The following is a 17,074-nucleotide window of genomic DNA, read 5'->3' on the forward strand; positions in this document are numbered from 1 at the left end:
GATGAATAGATGTAGAAGCAGAGATTGTCCAAGCTCCTAGGTTATTTAATTCGATTTATTTTTCTTGAGACAAAAAAATTGTTTTATCTTTTATTATCAACTTGGTAAAAAAAAATAATTGCAAGTAAGGAGAATTCTTCCATTGGCAGGAGGGTTGGTAACCAGAGGACACAGATTTAAGATAATTAACAAAACAGCCAGAAGGGAAACAGGCAACATTTTTATACTCAGCGAGTTGTTATGATCTGGAAGCAGATTCTATAGTAACTTTCAAAAGGGAATTGGATAAATACTTAGAAGGGAACATTTTGAAGAGCTACAGAGAAAGAACAGAGGAGTGGGATGAAATGGATAGCTCTTTCAAAAAGCTGGCACAGGTACAATGGGCCAAATGACCTCCTCCTCCACTTCATCAACATGCAAGTGATTTTATAATTAAGAGTGAACAAAAAATGCACCAGGAGAATTGAGGAGGTTTCGTGCATCTAATAAAGTCTTTAACATTCACTTTAAAAACATAATATGAATATACACATTATCTTCCAGTACAACTACAACACTGGGATCTACCCAACAAAGTGGAAAATTTCCCAGATATGTCCTGTCCACAAAATGCAGGACAAATTCAATCTGGTCAATTACCGCCCCATCAGTCTACTCTCAATCATCAGCAGTGACGGAAGGTGCCATCAACAGTTCTATCAATGGCACTGCTTACCGATTCTCAGTTTGGGTTCCACCAGGGCCACAGCTCCAGATCTCATTCCAGCCATGGTCCAAACATGGACAAAAGAGCTAAATTCCAGAGATAAGGTGAGAGTGACTGCCCTTAACATCTAGGCTGCATTTGACCGAATATGGCATCATGGAGCCCCAGCAAAATTGAAGTCAATGGGAATTGGCGGAAAATTCTCCACCGGATGGAGTCATACCTAGCACAAAGGAAGATGGTTATCATTCACCTCAGTGCCAGGATATCACTGCATGAGTTCCTCAGGGTAGAGTCCTAGCCCCAACTATGTTCAGCTGCTTCATCATTGATTTTCCCTCTATCATGTCAGATGTGGGAATGTTCACTGATAATTGCAGTGTTCAGTCCTATTCCTAACTCCTCAAATAATGAAGCAATCTGTGATCGCATGCAGCAAGACCTGGACAAAATTCAGGATTGGGCTGATAAGTGGCAAGTAATATTCATGCCACGGAAGTTTTAGGCAATGACCATCTCCAACAAGAGAGAATCTAACCCATCGCCCCTTGACATTCAATGGCATTACTATCACTGAATCGCCCACCATCATTTTGCTGGGGTTACCATTGACCAGAAGCTTAACTGGACTAGCTATATAACTACAGTGGCTACAAGAGCAGGAAAGAGGCTGGGAATTCTGCAGTGAGTAACTCACCTCCTGACTCTCAATGCCTGTCCACCATCTACAAGGCACAAATCAGGAGTGTGATGTCAGGAATACTCCCACTTACCTGGATGGGAGCAGCTCCAACAACATTCAAGAAGCTCAACACCATCCAAGACAAAGCAGCCTTCTTAATTGGCACCCCATCCACCACCTTAAACATTCACTCCCTCAACCACTGCACACAGTGGCAGCTGTGTGTACTGTCTACAAGATGCACTGCAGCAGCTTGCCAAGGCTCCTTCTACAGCACTTTCCAAACATGCAGAACAAGGGCAGCAGGCACACGGGAACACCAGCTGGTCTAAGTTCCTCTCCAAGACCTTCCTGACTTGGAAATATATTGTTGTTCCTTCACTGTTTCTGGGTCAAAAACCTGGAACTCCCTCCGTAACAGCACTGTGGGTGTACTTTCACAATATGGACTGCAGTAGTTCAAGAAGGCAGCTCACCATGACCTTCTCGAGGGCAATTAGGGATGGGCAATATATGCTGACCTTGCCAGTGATGTCCACATCCCATGAACAAACAAATATATATAAATTACTGTAAGATTGGACAGGTCTTTCAATTTGTGCACAGCGAGCTTTCATAAACAGCAATGAGATAATGACCAAATAATCTGTTTTATATTTAGTGATGTTGGTTGAGGGATAAATGTTGGCCAGGACACAGGGGAGAACTCCCCTGCTTTTCTTCAAAATAGTGCCATAGGATATTATATGTCCACCTGAGAGGACAGATGTTTAACATCTCATTTAAAAGACAGCACTTCAGACAGTGCAGCAGTCCCTTAGTATTACATTGGAATCTCAGCCAATGTGGCTCAAACCTCTGGAGTGGGATTTGAAACTCCAGAATTTAGGACCTAGGCAAAAGAAGACATGGCTGCTGATGGTGGAGCAATTAAAATCAGGGATGCGTAAGAGGCCAGAATTGGAGGAACTCAGAGATCTCAGAGGGTTGTAGGGCTGCAGGAGGTTACACAGATAGGGAGCAGAGGTAGAACCTAAGGCCTTTCCGGGTGGTCCAACACCAGCAATATTTAAATCAACATCAATGAACACTGCCAGATGAGGAGAAAACATTTAACTGGTGTATTGACCCATCCAGACCATGAGCAGAACAACTGGCTCTATATTGGTCTGAGCAGCATGCATACCAGCCAAACCCAAGTCCATTCCTGGTCTTATTATAATTCACATGCACAGCCTGCAGTCCTGGTTCCCAAAGTCAACAGAACCCAATAAGATTCTACGTGAAGCCAAGTATTTACCTTAGTTCTAATCACATCTTAATCTCCATGATCATCCATTTCAATAATCACACGGATTATAAGACTTTATTATGTTTCCATAGTTTTAAACCAGTTTTTCTCCAATTAAAATAAGTTACATTCAACGATGGAAATCAGCAATGTATTTTTTTTAAAGATACAAGTGTTTAAAACAGCTTCAGAAACATTTCCTATAGATAGCCAATGGTCCGCGCTCATCGTAATCCTTTTTGCTAACCCAAAGTTGCTGGAAGGATTTGAGACAGGCTAGGATTGACCCTCCATACCAAACTGAATATTTCCTCTCAGGAATTGCTTGCACTTGTGGGTTCATATCCTGTGCCAGTTTCCTTAATTCTTTCTGGAAACGAACACGGAAACCGGAGAACATGGTCGAGCCCCCACAAAGTAGGATGTTCTTGTACATTTCCTCCAGCAGGCTAGTGTCACATTTATTGATGATGTTCAGAGCTATTGTGTGGAGCCCAGCCTCTCTGGAACCCATGAGTGATGGACTGAAGAGGGCTTCGGGGCACTTGATCCTTTCTTTCCCAATTGTGATAATTTTACCATCTGGCAGCTCATAGTGTGCTGTGCATTCTTTGGTCTCACCACGCATCTCAGCATCAAAGTCAATGGCAGTGTAGCAATACTCCTGTTTGATTTGCTCCACAATGTGATACTCACTGGCACTTAACTTGTGCCCATTCTGGTTAATGAGTTTTAGCAAGTGCTTGGTTAGGTCGCTGCCCCCATAGTCCACAGTGGCAGTGATGTGGGGCATGATGTAGCCTTCATGGATGGGGACCACACAGGATGAGCCATGGCCACTCTCCACCACCAGCCCACTTGTGCACCCATAGGCATAGATGGAGAGGAGGGACTGCCTGGTGATGTGGATGGCTGGGATGCTGAAGGTCTCAAAGAGGAGCTCGGCCATTCTCTCCCGGTTGGTGGTGGGGCTGAGGGGCGGGTCGGCCACCATAACGGCATGGTCCTCTGGCTGGACCTTCAGCTCCTTCTCGAACATGTAGGAAAGGATGGCCTCGGTTCCGTTCCAGTCCACCACGATGCCATGCCGGAGCGGGTTGATGAGCCGCAGCTCCATGGGGGCTCTCAGCTCGCTGCCCACGAAGTTCTCCTGGCGGTTGTCCCCAGTCTTGGCACTCCGCTGCATGGGTCTACCCACAATGGAAGAGACGACAACCGAAGGCTTGGCTTGGCCAGCGAACCCCGCTTTGAAGTAGCCTGTGCCCATGTCAATCATCAGAGCCCTGACCTCCTTGACCACCCTGCCAGGATTGACTGTCTGGCTGTCTATTGAGGAGAAGGATGTCATCCTGGGCTCTGATTTCACCGATTGAGTGGTATTCGAGGGGAATTTCCTGCAGAGAACCCCCATTGGTAAGGAGCATTTCTTAATCTGTAAATTTGATGACTTCATCGCTGTTTCTTTTTTGATTATTTCCCTTGCATTTACAAAACCAGCCTCTTCGGTGGTCACCTTTCGTTGTTAAGATGGAATAACAATGCTGTTTCTCCCCCGATTATCACCTTTTATAGCCTTGTTGATACCGTTACTATGGGCGTCAGACAGGGGCCATTATCAAGTCAGATTACACGTTGATCTGAGGCTCCTTCTGTGTAAATTGCTTTTGGTGATGAATGAAGCAGCTGACGTCCCAACGTCGACTACAGGTTGACCGGTTGTCCCATCATGTAATCGGACGCCCATCCCGCACGAATCGACACCATATTTATTTTCCATACTAGTTTTGTGATAATAAATATTTGCATTTAATGAGGCGGAAGTGCATTACAATTGCTGATGGTGACTTCGTTCAAACGGAGTTACCAGATCTGCGGTTGGATCATGAGATTGATATTCTTTTCCCCAGTCCGGGGGCGGGGGGGGGGGTGTAGTCTTTGAGACTATTTTGAGAGCTCGCATCACATTTGGAGGATATCCCGATACTAATTTGCTGAATTCAGGAAAAGGGAAATTATATTAAACTCAATTGTTTGGCACAGTGAACGCACACGGGACCTTCAGAAAGTTTTTTGAGATGGATCACAACGATATTTAATGGTTAAGGTAAGAAAGACTTGCATTTCCATAGCGCCTTTCACAACCTCAGGACGTCCCAAAGGGCGTAACAGCCAATGAAGTACTTTTCAGGAGAGTGCTCACTGTTGTAATGTCAGAAACACGGCAGCCATTTGAGCACAGCAAGCTCCCACAAACAGCAATGTGGTAATGATCGAATCATCTGTTTTGGTAATGGCTGGGGATAAAAACTGGCAAGGATATCAGAGAAGGACTCCCTGATCTTCTTCGAAATAGTACTATGGAATACAAGTCACGGAATAGCAATTAAGTATGGTGCTAATGTGTTTTAAAAACAGGAAACAGGGGGTGCTATAAATGCCCAACTTTCAGTCTGGAAATTACTTACAGATGGGGTACTTGATATTTTGAATATGTTAATGACTTTAGCTGTGTTATTGCATGTAATGTCGAAAAGTTTGCAGATGTTACCAAAACAGAAAGCAGAGCAAATGATATCAAGCAGATTCAGAAAGGTTTAGATTGTTTTTGTTGATGCTCATACATTTCTTTGCCACCAAGATAGACATTATCTGCTCAACCAGCATCTGCAGCCTGCCCCTGCCTTGCTCACCAACCCAAACTTCCTACTGGCACGTTAGCTTTGAATCCCTACCTTCCTCTGGTTTTCCCTTCCCATCTAAAGCCTGGCTCGGGTATAAAATTAAAACCCGACCTGGGCCTGACCCGACCGCAACCAACCCGGGCCCCAAGTCCCGAGTCCTTTAATCTTTTTTCATGCCAGACCCGACCCGAAAATATCAAACATGTTATTGAAATAGAAAAAAAATCACATCAAAAAGTAGATTAAAATGAAAATAATACAAAGCAAAACAGTACAGTCCAGCCTGACTCGACCCAAGCCCGAATGCTGGACACAGAAAAGAACCCGGACCCGAACCTGACATGCAGTTGGGTTTGGGTGGGTTTGGGTCAGGCAGCTAGGCTTTACTCCCATCTACCCACCCCCACCCCCACCCCCACCCCCCCCCCAACCCCAGCCCCATGTCCTTGCTGAGCTCAAATTGTCCACAAGATCCCTGCTTCCCTGAATCCCATTCCCAGAAACTGATGACCACACAACCTACCTACCTGGCTGACATTTGTAAATGGTTCTGTCTCCTCAGGTACTTCTCCCCCACCCCCAATCCCACCAACTCTTCAAATCAGCCATTGTCATCCTTCCTCAGAAAACCACACCCTTGCCCCCCTCTGCCCTTCAAACTATTGACCTAGCTCCAAACTTGCTTCCCTCTCCATAATCATTGAATGTATTTTAGTCTCTTAGATTTATGGCCAACTCTCCTGAAAACCTGTTTAATTTTCTGCAATCAGGTTTCCAATGCTCCTACAGCACTGGTGTCCCTAGCCAAATTACATTCTGTGAGACAGTGATGCATTATCTCTCCTCAATCTCTCTGTAGCCTCTGACATGGTTGACCACACCATCCTTCTCTCATACCTCTCTCTCATTTAGCTTGGTGGAACTATCCTTGTTTGGTTGCACTCGTGTCCAGTCCTAGCCATCTCAACTAGTGGCTTTTCTTTCCATCTTGAGATGCTTCCCTGCCTCTGAAATCTTCACCCATGTCTTTGTCACCTCTAAACCTGACTATTCCGAAGCTCAAAATACTGTGGATGCTGGAAAGATGAAACAAAAACAGAAATTGCTGGAAATACTCAGCAGGTCAGGCAGCACCTGTGGAGAGAAAAACAGAGTTCCAAAGCTCTCCTGACCAGCCTTTCATCCTCCGCGTTAGCTCACCTAAAACTGCGCCAGCGCCTGCACCAAACCCCACTCAGCCATCACACCAACCTCAAACCACCTGCCCACCCCACAATTTAATATGCTCTTTGTTTTTAAACACCTTCAGACCTTGCCTCTCCACATCTCTAAGCAATCCTATTACCATCACCCCTGCCAAAACTCTCAATTTCTCTGAATCCAGCCTCCTGTTCAACCCTTTCTTTCACTCAGCTACTGACAGCCACATAGGCACAAAGCTCGGGAATTCCCTCCCTAAAGCCATCACCTTTCTCTCAGATCCTCCTTAAAAATGTGAACAGATTTTTTGCTAACCACTCCTACTATCTCCTTCCTCGGCTTGGCTTCCGCTTTTCTTCCCTTAGGTCCTCTGTGAAACACCTTGGGGCGTTTTTCTATGCTAAACATGCTTTACAAACACAAATTGTTATTCAAAAAGTAACTGGGCCATTTGGGTGCCAGAGCAATAAAGTACAGAATCATTAGTTATGACCACAAGGAAACGAGTATGAAATGAAGTACTTGCTGGTCAGAAAAGAGCGCTAAGGGTTATGATGATAAATTCATGAAACTGCAAGTCTAAGGTGGGAGTGTCAGGAGTTGGATTCACTGTGAGGGCTATCACACAAATCAGTCTTCACTGGATGTCCACACATAGCCAGGAATTGTTGAATTGTGCTCTGGCGTAGAAACCCTGACCTACAATCACTTGCAATGCTGGTGATTCAACTGTTGCCCCACCTGTGATAAGCTAACCAAGAAGCACAGACCAGGAATTCAATCGGAGATCTTTCTGCTCAGTCTGGTGCACTGCTTCAACTGGCAGTTCCTTTAACCATTAGGTTACTGGAGGAAGCTTAGAACTTCAATATCTAAATCAGCAAATTCAAACAAATTGTATTTATATAGCACCTTTAACATAATAAAATGTCCCAAGGTGCTTCACAATAGCATTATAAAGCTAACTTTGACACTGAGCCACATAAAGAGACATTAGGACAGGTGACCAAAAGCTTTGTAAAAGTGGTAGGTTTTAAGGAGGGTCTCAAAGGAGGTTTAGCGGAGGAATTCCAGATCTCAGGGGCTCAGGCAGCTGAAGACACAGCCACCAATGGTAGAGATGTTAAAATCGGGGATGCATAACAAGCCAGAATTAGAGGGATGCAGAGAGCTCAGAGGATTATGGGGCTGGAGATTACAGAGATAGGTAGGGGTGAGGCCTGAGGGATTTGAAAACAAGGATGAGAATTTTAAAATTGAGGCATTGCTTAACTGGGAGCCAGTGTAGGTCAGCGAGCACAGGGGTGATGGGTGAACAGAACTTTGTGCGTTAGGACATGGGCAGCAGAGTTTTGGATGACCTTAATTGTACAAAGGTTGTATTGTGGGAGACCAGCATTGTAATAGTCGAATCTGGAGGTGTCATGCAGCCCCCCACCTGCCAAGAATGAGGCATATTAATTTCGCCATAGGAACATTGATTTTAAACTGTTGCTGGAGTGAGGAAATAACTTGTAAAGAGATCACCAGACCTTTGACTGGAGGACATTTGCATACTAAGGGACGATGCTTGTGGAGACAAAGGACTATTCCCTGGTCCAATTTGACCCAAGTGGATTTTGATCACCAGACATTGAAGGTGTAAGGAAGCGCATTCCAGGGACTGCTAAGATGATACAATCCACAAACGCAGGAGTGGTTAAGCCAGTTAGTTACATGACTGACCTGCTGGCCAACTTAGAGTTGAATTATGTCACATAGACAGAAGGCAGTTTGCAACTGAAGCTGGAACAAGGAAGCGTCTCGCCTGGCTGTCTCTCTCTTGCTTTCTCCCAAGCCACCAGACCCATGGAAGACACGTAAACCTTAAGAAAGAAAAGACTCCGACATCAAAGCAAGCTGAAGCGTGAACTGGGCCCCAACGAACAGCATGATTTGCCAGCAACTGAGCACTCCTCATTGAATTTAAAGGACTGTAATTATAATTCCGATATTGCCTCAAACTTTTCCCCTTTATTCTTTTCTACTTTTTCTGTCTCTATCTGCATGTGTGTTTATCGCGTATGTATGCTAGCATGGTCGCGTCGCATATCCGTAGTCGTTAACTGGATTAGAGCTTAAGATTAATAAACTTCCAGCTTTCTTGTTTAGATCTAAGGAAACCTGTTCGATTTCTTTGCCTTGCAATTGGAGCAGTGAACAAGCATTCACTGAGGGGGAGCTAAAAACACGGTGTTTTCAAATTAAACCCTGTTACGGTTAAACCAGGCAAAGGCTGAGAGGGAACCGCTAGACCCCTTCTCACCTGGTCATAACAGGTGGTAAGAAAGACATGGATGAAGGTTTTAGTAATGAGCTGAGGCAGGGGCAGAGTTGGTTGATGTTACAGAGTTGCAGTCTTGGCACAGATATTTGGTCAGAGCTCATCTCCAGGTCAAATAGGACACCTGCAAACAGTCTGATTCAGTCTCAACCAGCTGCCAGGGAATGGGATGGAATCGGTGATGAGGAAAGAGTTTGTCGTGGGGGCCAAAGACAATGGCTTCAGTCTTCCCAATATTTAATTGGAAGAAATTTTTGCTCATCCAGTACTGGGTGTCAGATAAGCAGTCTGATGATTTACAGACAGCGGAGGAAGCAAAAGCGGTGGTGGTGAGGCAGAGTTGGGCATCACCATTGTACATGAAAACTGACGCTGTGTTTTCCGATTACGTCACTGAGGGGCAGCATGCAGATGAGAAATCGAAGGGGACCAAGGATAGATCCTTGAGGGACACCAGAGGTAAAGGCGTGGGAGCAGAAAGAAAAGTCATTGATGGTGATTCTCTGGCTATGATTAAATAGATAAGAATGGAACTATTCTTCACCTACCTGAGGCGGACCTGGGAGGAGGCGGATTTGGAGCAGGACCTACATGAAGAGAGAGCGGGGCTCGAGGCCCTTACCTACCTGAGGACTGGAGCAGTGGCAGGGCAGGCTCTCTCTCTCACAGCACGCGCTGTGGTTCAAAAGAGGGAAAAAAGACTTCGTGACATCACAGGAAATCTGTAAACTGATTGGTTGGGTAAGTAACAGCTATTAGTGCCTGTAAATAGTAATTATTACTAATTTTTTTTATATAGTATGTAGTGTTTTTTTAAGGAATCAAGGTCCCCAATGTAAATAATCTCAAATTTTTGAGTAAATTAAGGGTAAGTCATGGCAGGGCAGCTCGGCAATCTGCAGTGCAGCTCCTCCTGTGCAATGTGGGAAGTCAGGGACACTTCCAGTGTCCAGGGTGAACACGTGTGCAGGAAGTGTCTCCAGCTGCAGCTATTCAAAATCTGCATTTCGGATCTGGAGCGGCAGCTGGGGACACTGGAGCATCCGCGAGGCTGAGATCGTCATGGATAGTACGTAAAGGGAGGTGGTCACACCGCAGGTAAAGACTGCAGGCAGAAAGAGAATGGGTTACTGCCAGTCAGAGTAGAGGAACTACGCAGGTAGTGCAGGAGTCCCCTGGATGCATCTCCCTCTCTAACAGATTTTACACTTTGAATACTGTTGAGGGAGATAGCTTCTCAAGGGAATGCAGCGAGCCAAGTCTGGGGCACCACAGGTAGCTCAGCTGCACAGGAGGGGAGGAAAAATAGAGTGGGAGCGCTACTGTGATAGAGGATTCTATCGTAATGGATACAGATAGGCGTTTCTGTGGCCGCAAAGGTGACTCCAGGATGGTATGTTGCCTCCCTGGTGCTAGAGTCAAGGATGTCACGGAGCCGCTGCAGGACATTCTGAAGGGGGAGAGTGAACAGTCAGGGGTTGTGGTTCACATTGGTACCACCGACATATGTCGAAAGAGGGATGAGGTCCTGCAACAAGAATTTAGGGAGCTAGGTAGCAGATTAAAAAGCAGGGCCTCAAAGGTTGTAATCTCTGGATTACTCCTGGTGCCACGTGCTAGTGAATATAGGAATAGAAGGATAGAGCAGATGAATGTGTGGCTGAAGACATGGTGCAGGAGGGAGGGCTCTAGTTTCCTGGATCACTGGGTCTGTTTCTGGCGAAGGTAGGACCTATATGAGTTGGACGGGTTGCACGTGAACCGGAAATGGGACCACATCCTTGCTGGGAGGTTTTGGAGTGCTGTTGTGTGTGTGTGTGTGTGTGTGTGTGGGGTGGGGGGGGGGGGGGGGGGGTAAAACTAATTTGGCAGGAAGATGGGATACAGAGTGGAGGTACAGTAGGGGGTGATGTACAGCCAAATATAGAACAGAAATTAAGTCAATTTGGAAGGCAGAACAAATATAGACCTGTTAAGGCACAAGCAAATAATGCAAGGTTGGATTGCATCTATTTTAACGCAAGGAGTCTTACAAGTAAGGCAGATGAATTAAGGCCATTGATTAACACATGGGAATATGATAATATTTCTATCACAGAGTCATGGTTGAGGGAAAGGCAGGACTGGTAGCTCAATATTCCAGGGTATAGAATCTTCAGGCATGATGAGGGTTGGGGAGGGAGGGTGGGGGGGCTGTAAAAGAGGAGGTGGCATTGCACTGTTGATCAAGGAGTCAGTTACTGCAGTAAGGAGGGATGATATCTTCGAAGGTTCCTCAAATGAGGCCATATGGGTAGAACTTAAAAACAAAAAGGGGGCAATCACTTGGCTGGGAGCATACTACAGGCCTTCAAATAGTCAGGGAGAGATCGAGGAGCAGATATGTAGGCAAATCTCAGAGAGGTGTAAAAATAAAAGGGTAATCATAGTAGGGGATTTCAACTTCCCCAATATTAACTGGGATAGTCTTAGTGCAAAAGGCTTAAAGGGGGCAGAATTCTTAAAGTGCATACAGGAGAGCTTTTTTGAGCCAGCACGTAGAAAGTCCTACAACAGAAGGGGTGGAACTAATCCTGGGGAATGAAGCCAGACAAGTGGTAGAAGTGTCAATGGGGGAGCATTTTGGGGATAGTGGCCATAACTCTGTAAGATTTAAGGTCGTTATGGAAAAGGACAAAGATGGACCAGAAATAAAGGTACTGAATCGGGGGAAGGCCAATTTCAATGTGATAAAACAGGATCTGGCCAAAGTGGACTGGGAGCAGCTACTTGTAGGAAAGTCTACATCAGACCAGTGGGAGTCATTCAAAAAGGAAATAGTGAGAGTTCAGGATCAACATGTTCCCGTAAAGATGAAGGGTAGGACCAACATGTCCAGGGAACCCTGGATGTCAAGGGATATAGAGGATTGGATAAGGGAAAAAAAAGGAGGCTTATGGCCGATTCAGAGAGCTGAAAACAGCAGAGGCCCTAGAGGAGTATAGAATGTGTAGGGGGGTACTTAAAAAAGTAATTAGGAGAGCAAAAAGGGGACATGAAAAACATTGGCGGGCAAGATAAAGGAAAATCCCAAGGCATTTATAAGTATATTAAGGGCAAGAGGATAACCAGGGAAAGAGTAAGACCCATTAGGGACCAAAGCATGTGTGGAGCCGGAGGACGTAGGTGAGGTTTTAAATGATTACTTTTAATTTGTGTTCACTATGGGGAAGGTGAATGTAGTTGTAGAGATCAGGGAGGGGGATTGTGATATACTCAAACAAATTAGCATTGAAAGGGAGGAGGTATTAGTGGTTTTAAAAGTGGCTAAATCCCCAGGCCCAGATGAGAACTATCCCAGGCTATGTGAGGCAAGGGAGGAGATAGCAGGGGCTCAGACACAAATTTTCAAATCCTCTCTGGCCACAGGAGAGGTGCCAGAGGACTGGAGGACAGCAAATATGTAACCATTATTCAAGAAGGGTAGCAGGGATAAACCAGGTAATTACAGGCTAGTGAGTCTAACATCAGTGGTAGGGAAACTATTGGAAAACATTCTGAGGGACAGGATTAATCTCCACTTGGAGAGGCAGGGATTAATCAGGGATAGTCAGCATGGCTTTGTCAAGGGGCGATCACGTCTAACAAACTTGACTGAATTTTTTGAGGAGGTGACTAGATGTGTAGATGAGGGTAAAGCAGTTGATGTAATCTACATGGACTTCAGTAAGGCTTTTGATAACCAATCTCCCATGTGGGCCTTTAAGAAGGTAAGAGCCCATGGGATCCAGTGCAATTAGGCAAATTGGATCCAAGATTGGCTTAGTGGCAGGCGGCAGGAGGTGATGGTCGAGGGTTGTTTTTGCGATTGGAAGCCTGTGACCAGTGGTGTACCGCAGGGATCGGTGCTGGGATCCTTGCTGTTTGTAGGACATTAATGATTAGGCATGAATATAGGAGGTATGATCAGTAGTTCGCAGATGACATGCAGATGAAAATTGGTGGTGTCATAAATAGTGAGGAGGAAAGCCTTAGATTACAGGACAATATAGATGGGCTGGTAAGATGGGCAGTGCAGTGGCAAATGGAATTTAATCCTGAGAAGTGTGAGGTGATGCATTTTGGGAGGACTAACAAAGCAAGGGAATACACAATGGGTGGTAGGACCCTAGGAAGTACAGAGGGTCAGAGGGACCTTGGTGTGCTTGTCCATAGATCACTGAAGGCAGCAGCACAGGTAGATAAGGTGGTTAGGAAGGCATATAGGATACTTGCCTTTATTAGCCGAGGCATAGAATACAAGAGCAGGGAGGTTATGATGGAGCTGTATAGAACGCTAGTTAGGCCACAACTGGAGTACTGGGTAGAGTTTTGGTTGCCACACTATAGGAAGGATGCGATTGCACTGGAGAGGGTGCAGAGATTCATCAGGATGTTGCCTGGGCTGGCGCATTTCAGCTATGAAGAGAGACTGGATAGGCTAGGATTGTTTTCCTTAGAGCAGAGAAGGCTGAGGGGGGATCTGATTGAAGTATACAAAATTATGAGGGACATTGATGGGAAGAAACCTTTTCCCTTGGCAGAGGTGCCAATAACTAGGGGCATTGATTTAAGGCAAGGGGCAGGAGGTTTAAAGGGGATTTGAGGGAAAATATTTTTCACCCAGAGGGTGGTTGGAATCTGGAACACACTGCCTGAAAGGGTGGTAGAGGCAGGAACCCTCATAACATTTAAGAAGTATTTAGATGAGCACTTGAAACGCCATAGCATACAAGGCTACAGGCCAAATACTGGAAAATGGGATTGGAATAGATAGGTGCTTGATGGCTGACACAGACACGATGGGCCGAAGTGCCTGTTTCTGTGCTGTATAACTCTGACAGGTGAGAGCAGTCCCAATCAGCTGGATGATAATGGAGAGGCCAACTGTGTCAACAACTGCAGACAGTTTGAGGGAAAGCTCACCTTTAGCACTGTCACATAGGCTGTCATTTGTGCCTTTGATAAGGGCCGTTTCAGAACTGTGGCAGGGGGTGGAAATCCTAATTGGAAGGATTCAATCATGGGGCTTCAGGAAAGATGGGCATGGGTTTGGGAGGCAATAACACTTTCAAGTACTTTGGGGAGGAAAGGGATTTTGGAGATGGGGCGGTAGTTTACAAGGACGGTGGGGTGAAGGGTTGTTTTTTTGAGATGGGTGATGATGGCAGATTTGAAGGAGGAATAGTACCTAAAGAGTGAGAGAACCATTAACAGTATCAGCTAACAAGGGAACCAGGAAGGGAAGTTGGGTGGCCAGGAAGTTGGAATAGGATTGAGAGAGCATGGGGTGGGGCTTGTGGATCAAATGAGCTTGGAGAGAGTATGAGGAGAGAAAGGAGAGAAACTATAGAAAGATGTGAATTCAGGGCTAGGGCAGGGGAACTTTAGAGGAAGTTGGGCTTTATGGGCTAGAGGAAGCCAGTACATTGGATAGTCTCAATCGTATTGACAAAGAAGTCCATGAGTTCCTCACGCTTGTTGTTGGAGAGAGAAGATTTAAGGAGATGGTTTGCAGTAAAGAAGCTGCGGGTTACCTTTGCATTCCAGGATGATCCTGGAATAGTGAGCAGTTTCAGCAGATGAGATCAGGGCCAGATAGTGCTTTACATGGTCCAGCCAAATCTGGCGGTAAATGGTGAAACCATTCAAGTCTATGTCCCTTGGACATAAAGTAACAGAGATGAGGGTCATGCTGGGGGAGCGGCCAGGGTGAGAGAGAATAACAGTTTTTACTGAGTGCTACTGTTTCAAAGGTGGAGGTGAGGGTGTGGTTGAGAACATCAGTGACTGCAAAAATGTCATGGAAGGTCAAAGGGTAGACAGTTGGGATTTTGCAAATTCAGTGGAAAGTGAATTGGGAAAGTTTTTTTCCGGGGCAGACAAAGGAGGTAGCATTGGGAGATGGAAAAGGGATGTGGGTAGAGAGCAATATAAGGAAGTGATCAGAGATTACCTTTTCCGTGATTGATATGATGAGAAAAGATTGGATGCCCATCAAAGCTACTAAATATCATCACCTCATTCCATGACAATATGAAAGGCACAATTCAACATGGTGGCTCCTCATCAGACCCCTTTCCTATCCTGCGTGGCATGAAACAGGGCGGTGTTCTCGCACCCACACTTTTTGGGATTTTCTTCTCCCTACTGCTTTCACATGCGTTCAAGTCCTCGGAAGAAGGAATTTTCCTCCACACAAGATCAGGGGGCAGGTTGTTCAACCTTGCCCGTCTAAGAGCGAAGTCCAAAGTACGGAAAGTCCTCATCAGGGAACTCCTCTTTGCTGACAATGCTGCTTTAACATCTCACACTGAAGAGTGCCTGCAGAGTCTCATCGACAGGTTTGCGGTTGCCTGCAATGAATTTGGCCTAACCATCAGCCTCAAGAAAACGAACATCATGGGGCAGGACATCAGAAATGCTCCATCCATCAATATTGGCGACCACGCTCTGGAAGTGGTTCAAGAGTTCACCTACCTAAGCTCAACTATCACCAGTAACCTGTCTCTCGATGCAGAAATCAACAAGCGCATGGGAAAGGCTTCCACTGCTATGTCCAGACTGGCCAAGAGTGTGGGAAAATGGCACACTGACACGGAACTCAAAAGTCCGAGTGTATCAAGCCTGTGTCCTCAGTACCTTGCTCTATGGCAGCGAGGCCTGGACAACGTATGTCAGCCAAGAGCGACGTCTCAATTCATTCCATCTTCGCTGCCTCCGGAGAATACTTGGTATCAGGTGGCAGGACCGTATCTCCAACACAGAAGTCCTCGAGGCAGCCAACATCCCCAGCTTATACACACTACTGAGTCAGCGGCGCTTGAGATGGCTTGGCCATGTGAGCCGCATAGAAGATGGCAGGATCCCCAAAGACACATTGTACAGTGAGCTCGCCACTGGTATCAGACCCATCGGCCGTCCATGTCTCCACTTTAAAGACGTCTGCAAACGTGTCATGAAATCCTGTGACATTGATCACAAGTCGTGGGAGTCAGTTGCCAGCGTTCGCCAGAGCTGGCGGACAGCCATAAAGGCGGGGCTAAAGTGTGGCGAGTCGAAGAGACAAAGCAGTTGGCAGGAAAAAAGACAGAGGCGCAAGGGAAGAGCCAACTGTGTAACAGCCCCGACAACCAAATTTTTCTGCAGCACCTGTGGAAGAGCCTGTCACTCTAGAATTGGCCTTTATAGCCACTCCAGGCGCTGCTCCACACACCACTGACCACCTCCAGGCGCTTACCCATTGTCTCTCGAGATAAGGAGGCCAAAGATGATGAGAGTAGTGAGGCCACAAGCGATGGCAGATCAAGGAGGCTGCCGTGAATATGGGTTGCGGAGTTTACATGGAGGGAGAGATAAGGAAAGATAAGAGGACAATGAACTCAGAGGAGCAAACATGCTGAGTTGAGATGGAGGGTGAAATCACCAAGGATGAGAAGTCGCTCGGTGCAGAGGCTGAGGGAGGAAAAGAGTGAAGATATCCGAGTGAGAAAATCATTATGGTACTTGGGAAAGTGGTCGAGCACAAGGATTTTAAATAAGAGGTGAGAGGGTGGAACAAGGCGAGATACTTGGAATAAGGTGAGATGCTCAAAGGAGGAGAAAGTGCCAGAGGAGTAGGGGATTTGGCCAAGGTGTGATCTGGTGATAAGCACCACAATACAATCGCAACAGTTTTGACGGGGCAAGTGGTGGAAGGTATAGCCAGGTGGGGGAAGCTTCATTTAGGGAAGGGGTCATCACCCCTCAGCCAGATTTCCATCAAGACCATAATGCCAATGCAATCACCCACAATAAACTCACTGATGGCGAGGGCCTTGACAAGTGAACGGACATTCTGGAGGGAGATGCAGAGAGGGACGGTGACAACTGATACGCTGGAATAGGCCATAGGATCAGCAGCTGGAGCAGTGAGTTGGACAGAGAAGATGACAAATTTAGCCTTCAGCCTGTGCAATGGGCGAGTAGTTCAGCAAGAGAATAGGTTAGGCAGGGGGGTTGCTGCTCATAATTAGTCAGCGCCAAATGCCTCGAGGGAGGCAGAGAGGGAAACTATAGGATTATCCAAGAGGGAGACAAGCCTGGGATGGCAGCAGACTAGGAAGGTCGATGATGATTTTGGGGCTGGGGTAGGGACTTGGATAGGCAGAGTACCAGTATATCAATAACA

At 46.1% G+C, this 17,074-nt stretch overlaps 1 protein-coding gene across 1 annotated transcript; it reads right to left on the minus strand.

The window, feature by feature from the left end:
- Positions 1-2,869: 2,869 nt before the first annotated feature.
- Positions 2,870-4,135, minus strand: LOC137368752 (actin-like protein 7B). The gene has a single exon (XM_068028943.1). It carries the CDS (start codon positions 4,133-4,135, stop codon positions 2,870-2,872), a length of 1,266 nt encoding a protein of 421 aa, XP_067885044.1.
- Positions 4,136-17,074: the final 12,939 nt, after the last annotated feature.

This window comes from Heterodontus francisci, chromosome 4, assembly GCF_036365525.1.
Source record: "Heterodontus francisci isolate sHetFra1 chromosome 4, sHetFra1.hap1, whole genome shotgun sequence".
In the NCBI taxonomy this organism is placed as follows: domain Eukaryota; kingdom Metazoa; phylum Chordata; class Chondrichthyes; order Heterodontiformes; family Heterodontidae; genus Heterodontus; species Heterodontus francisci.

Excerpts from the sequence above, each read along its gene's own strand:
- LOC137368752 (XM_068028943.1), bottom strand. The coding sequence starts at position 4,135 with ATGAAGTCATCAAATTTACAGATTAAGAAATGCTCCTTACCAATGGGG.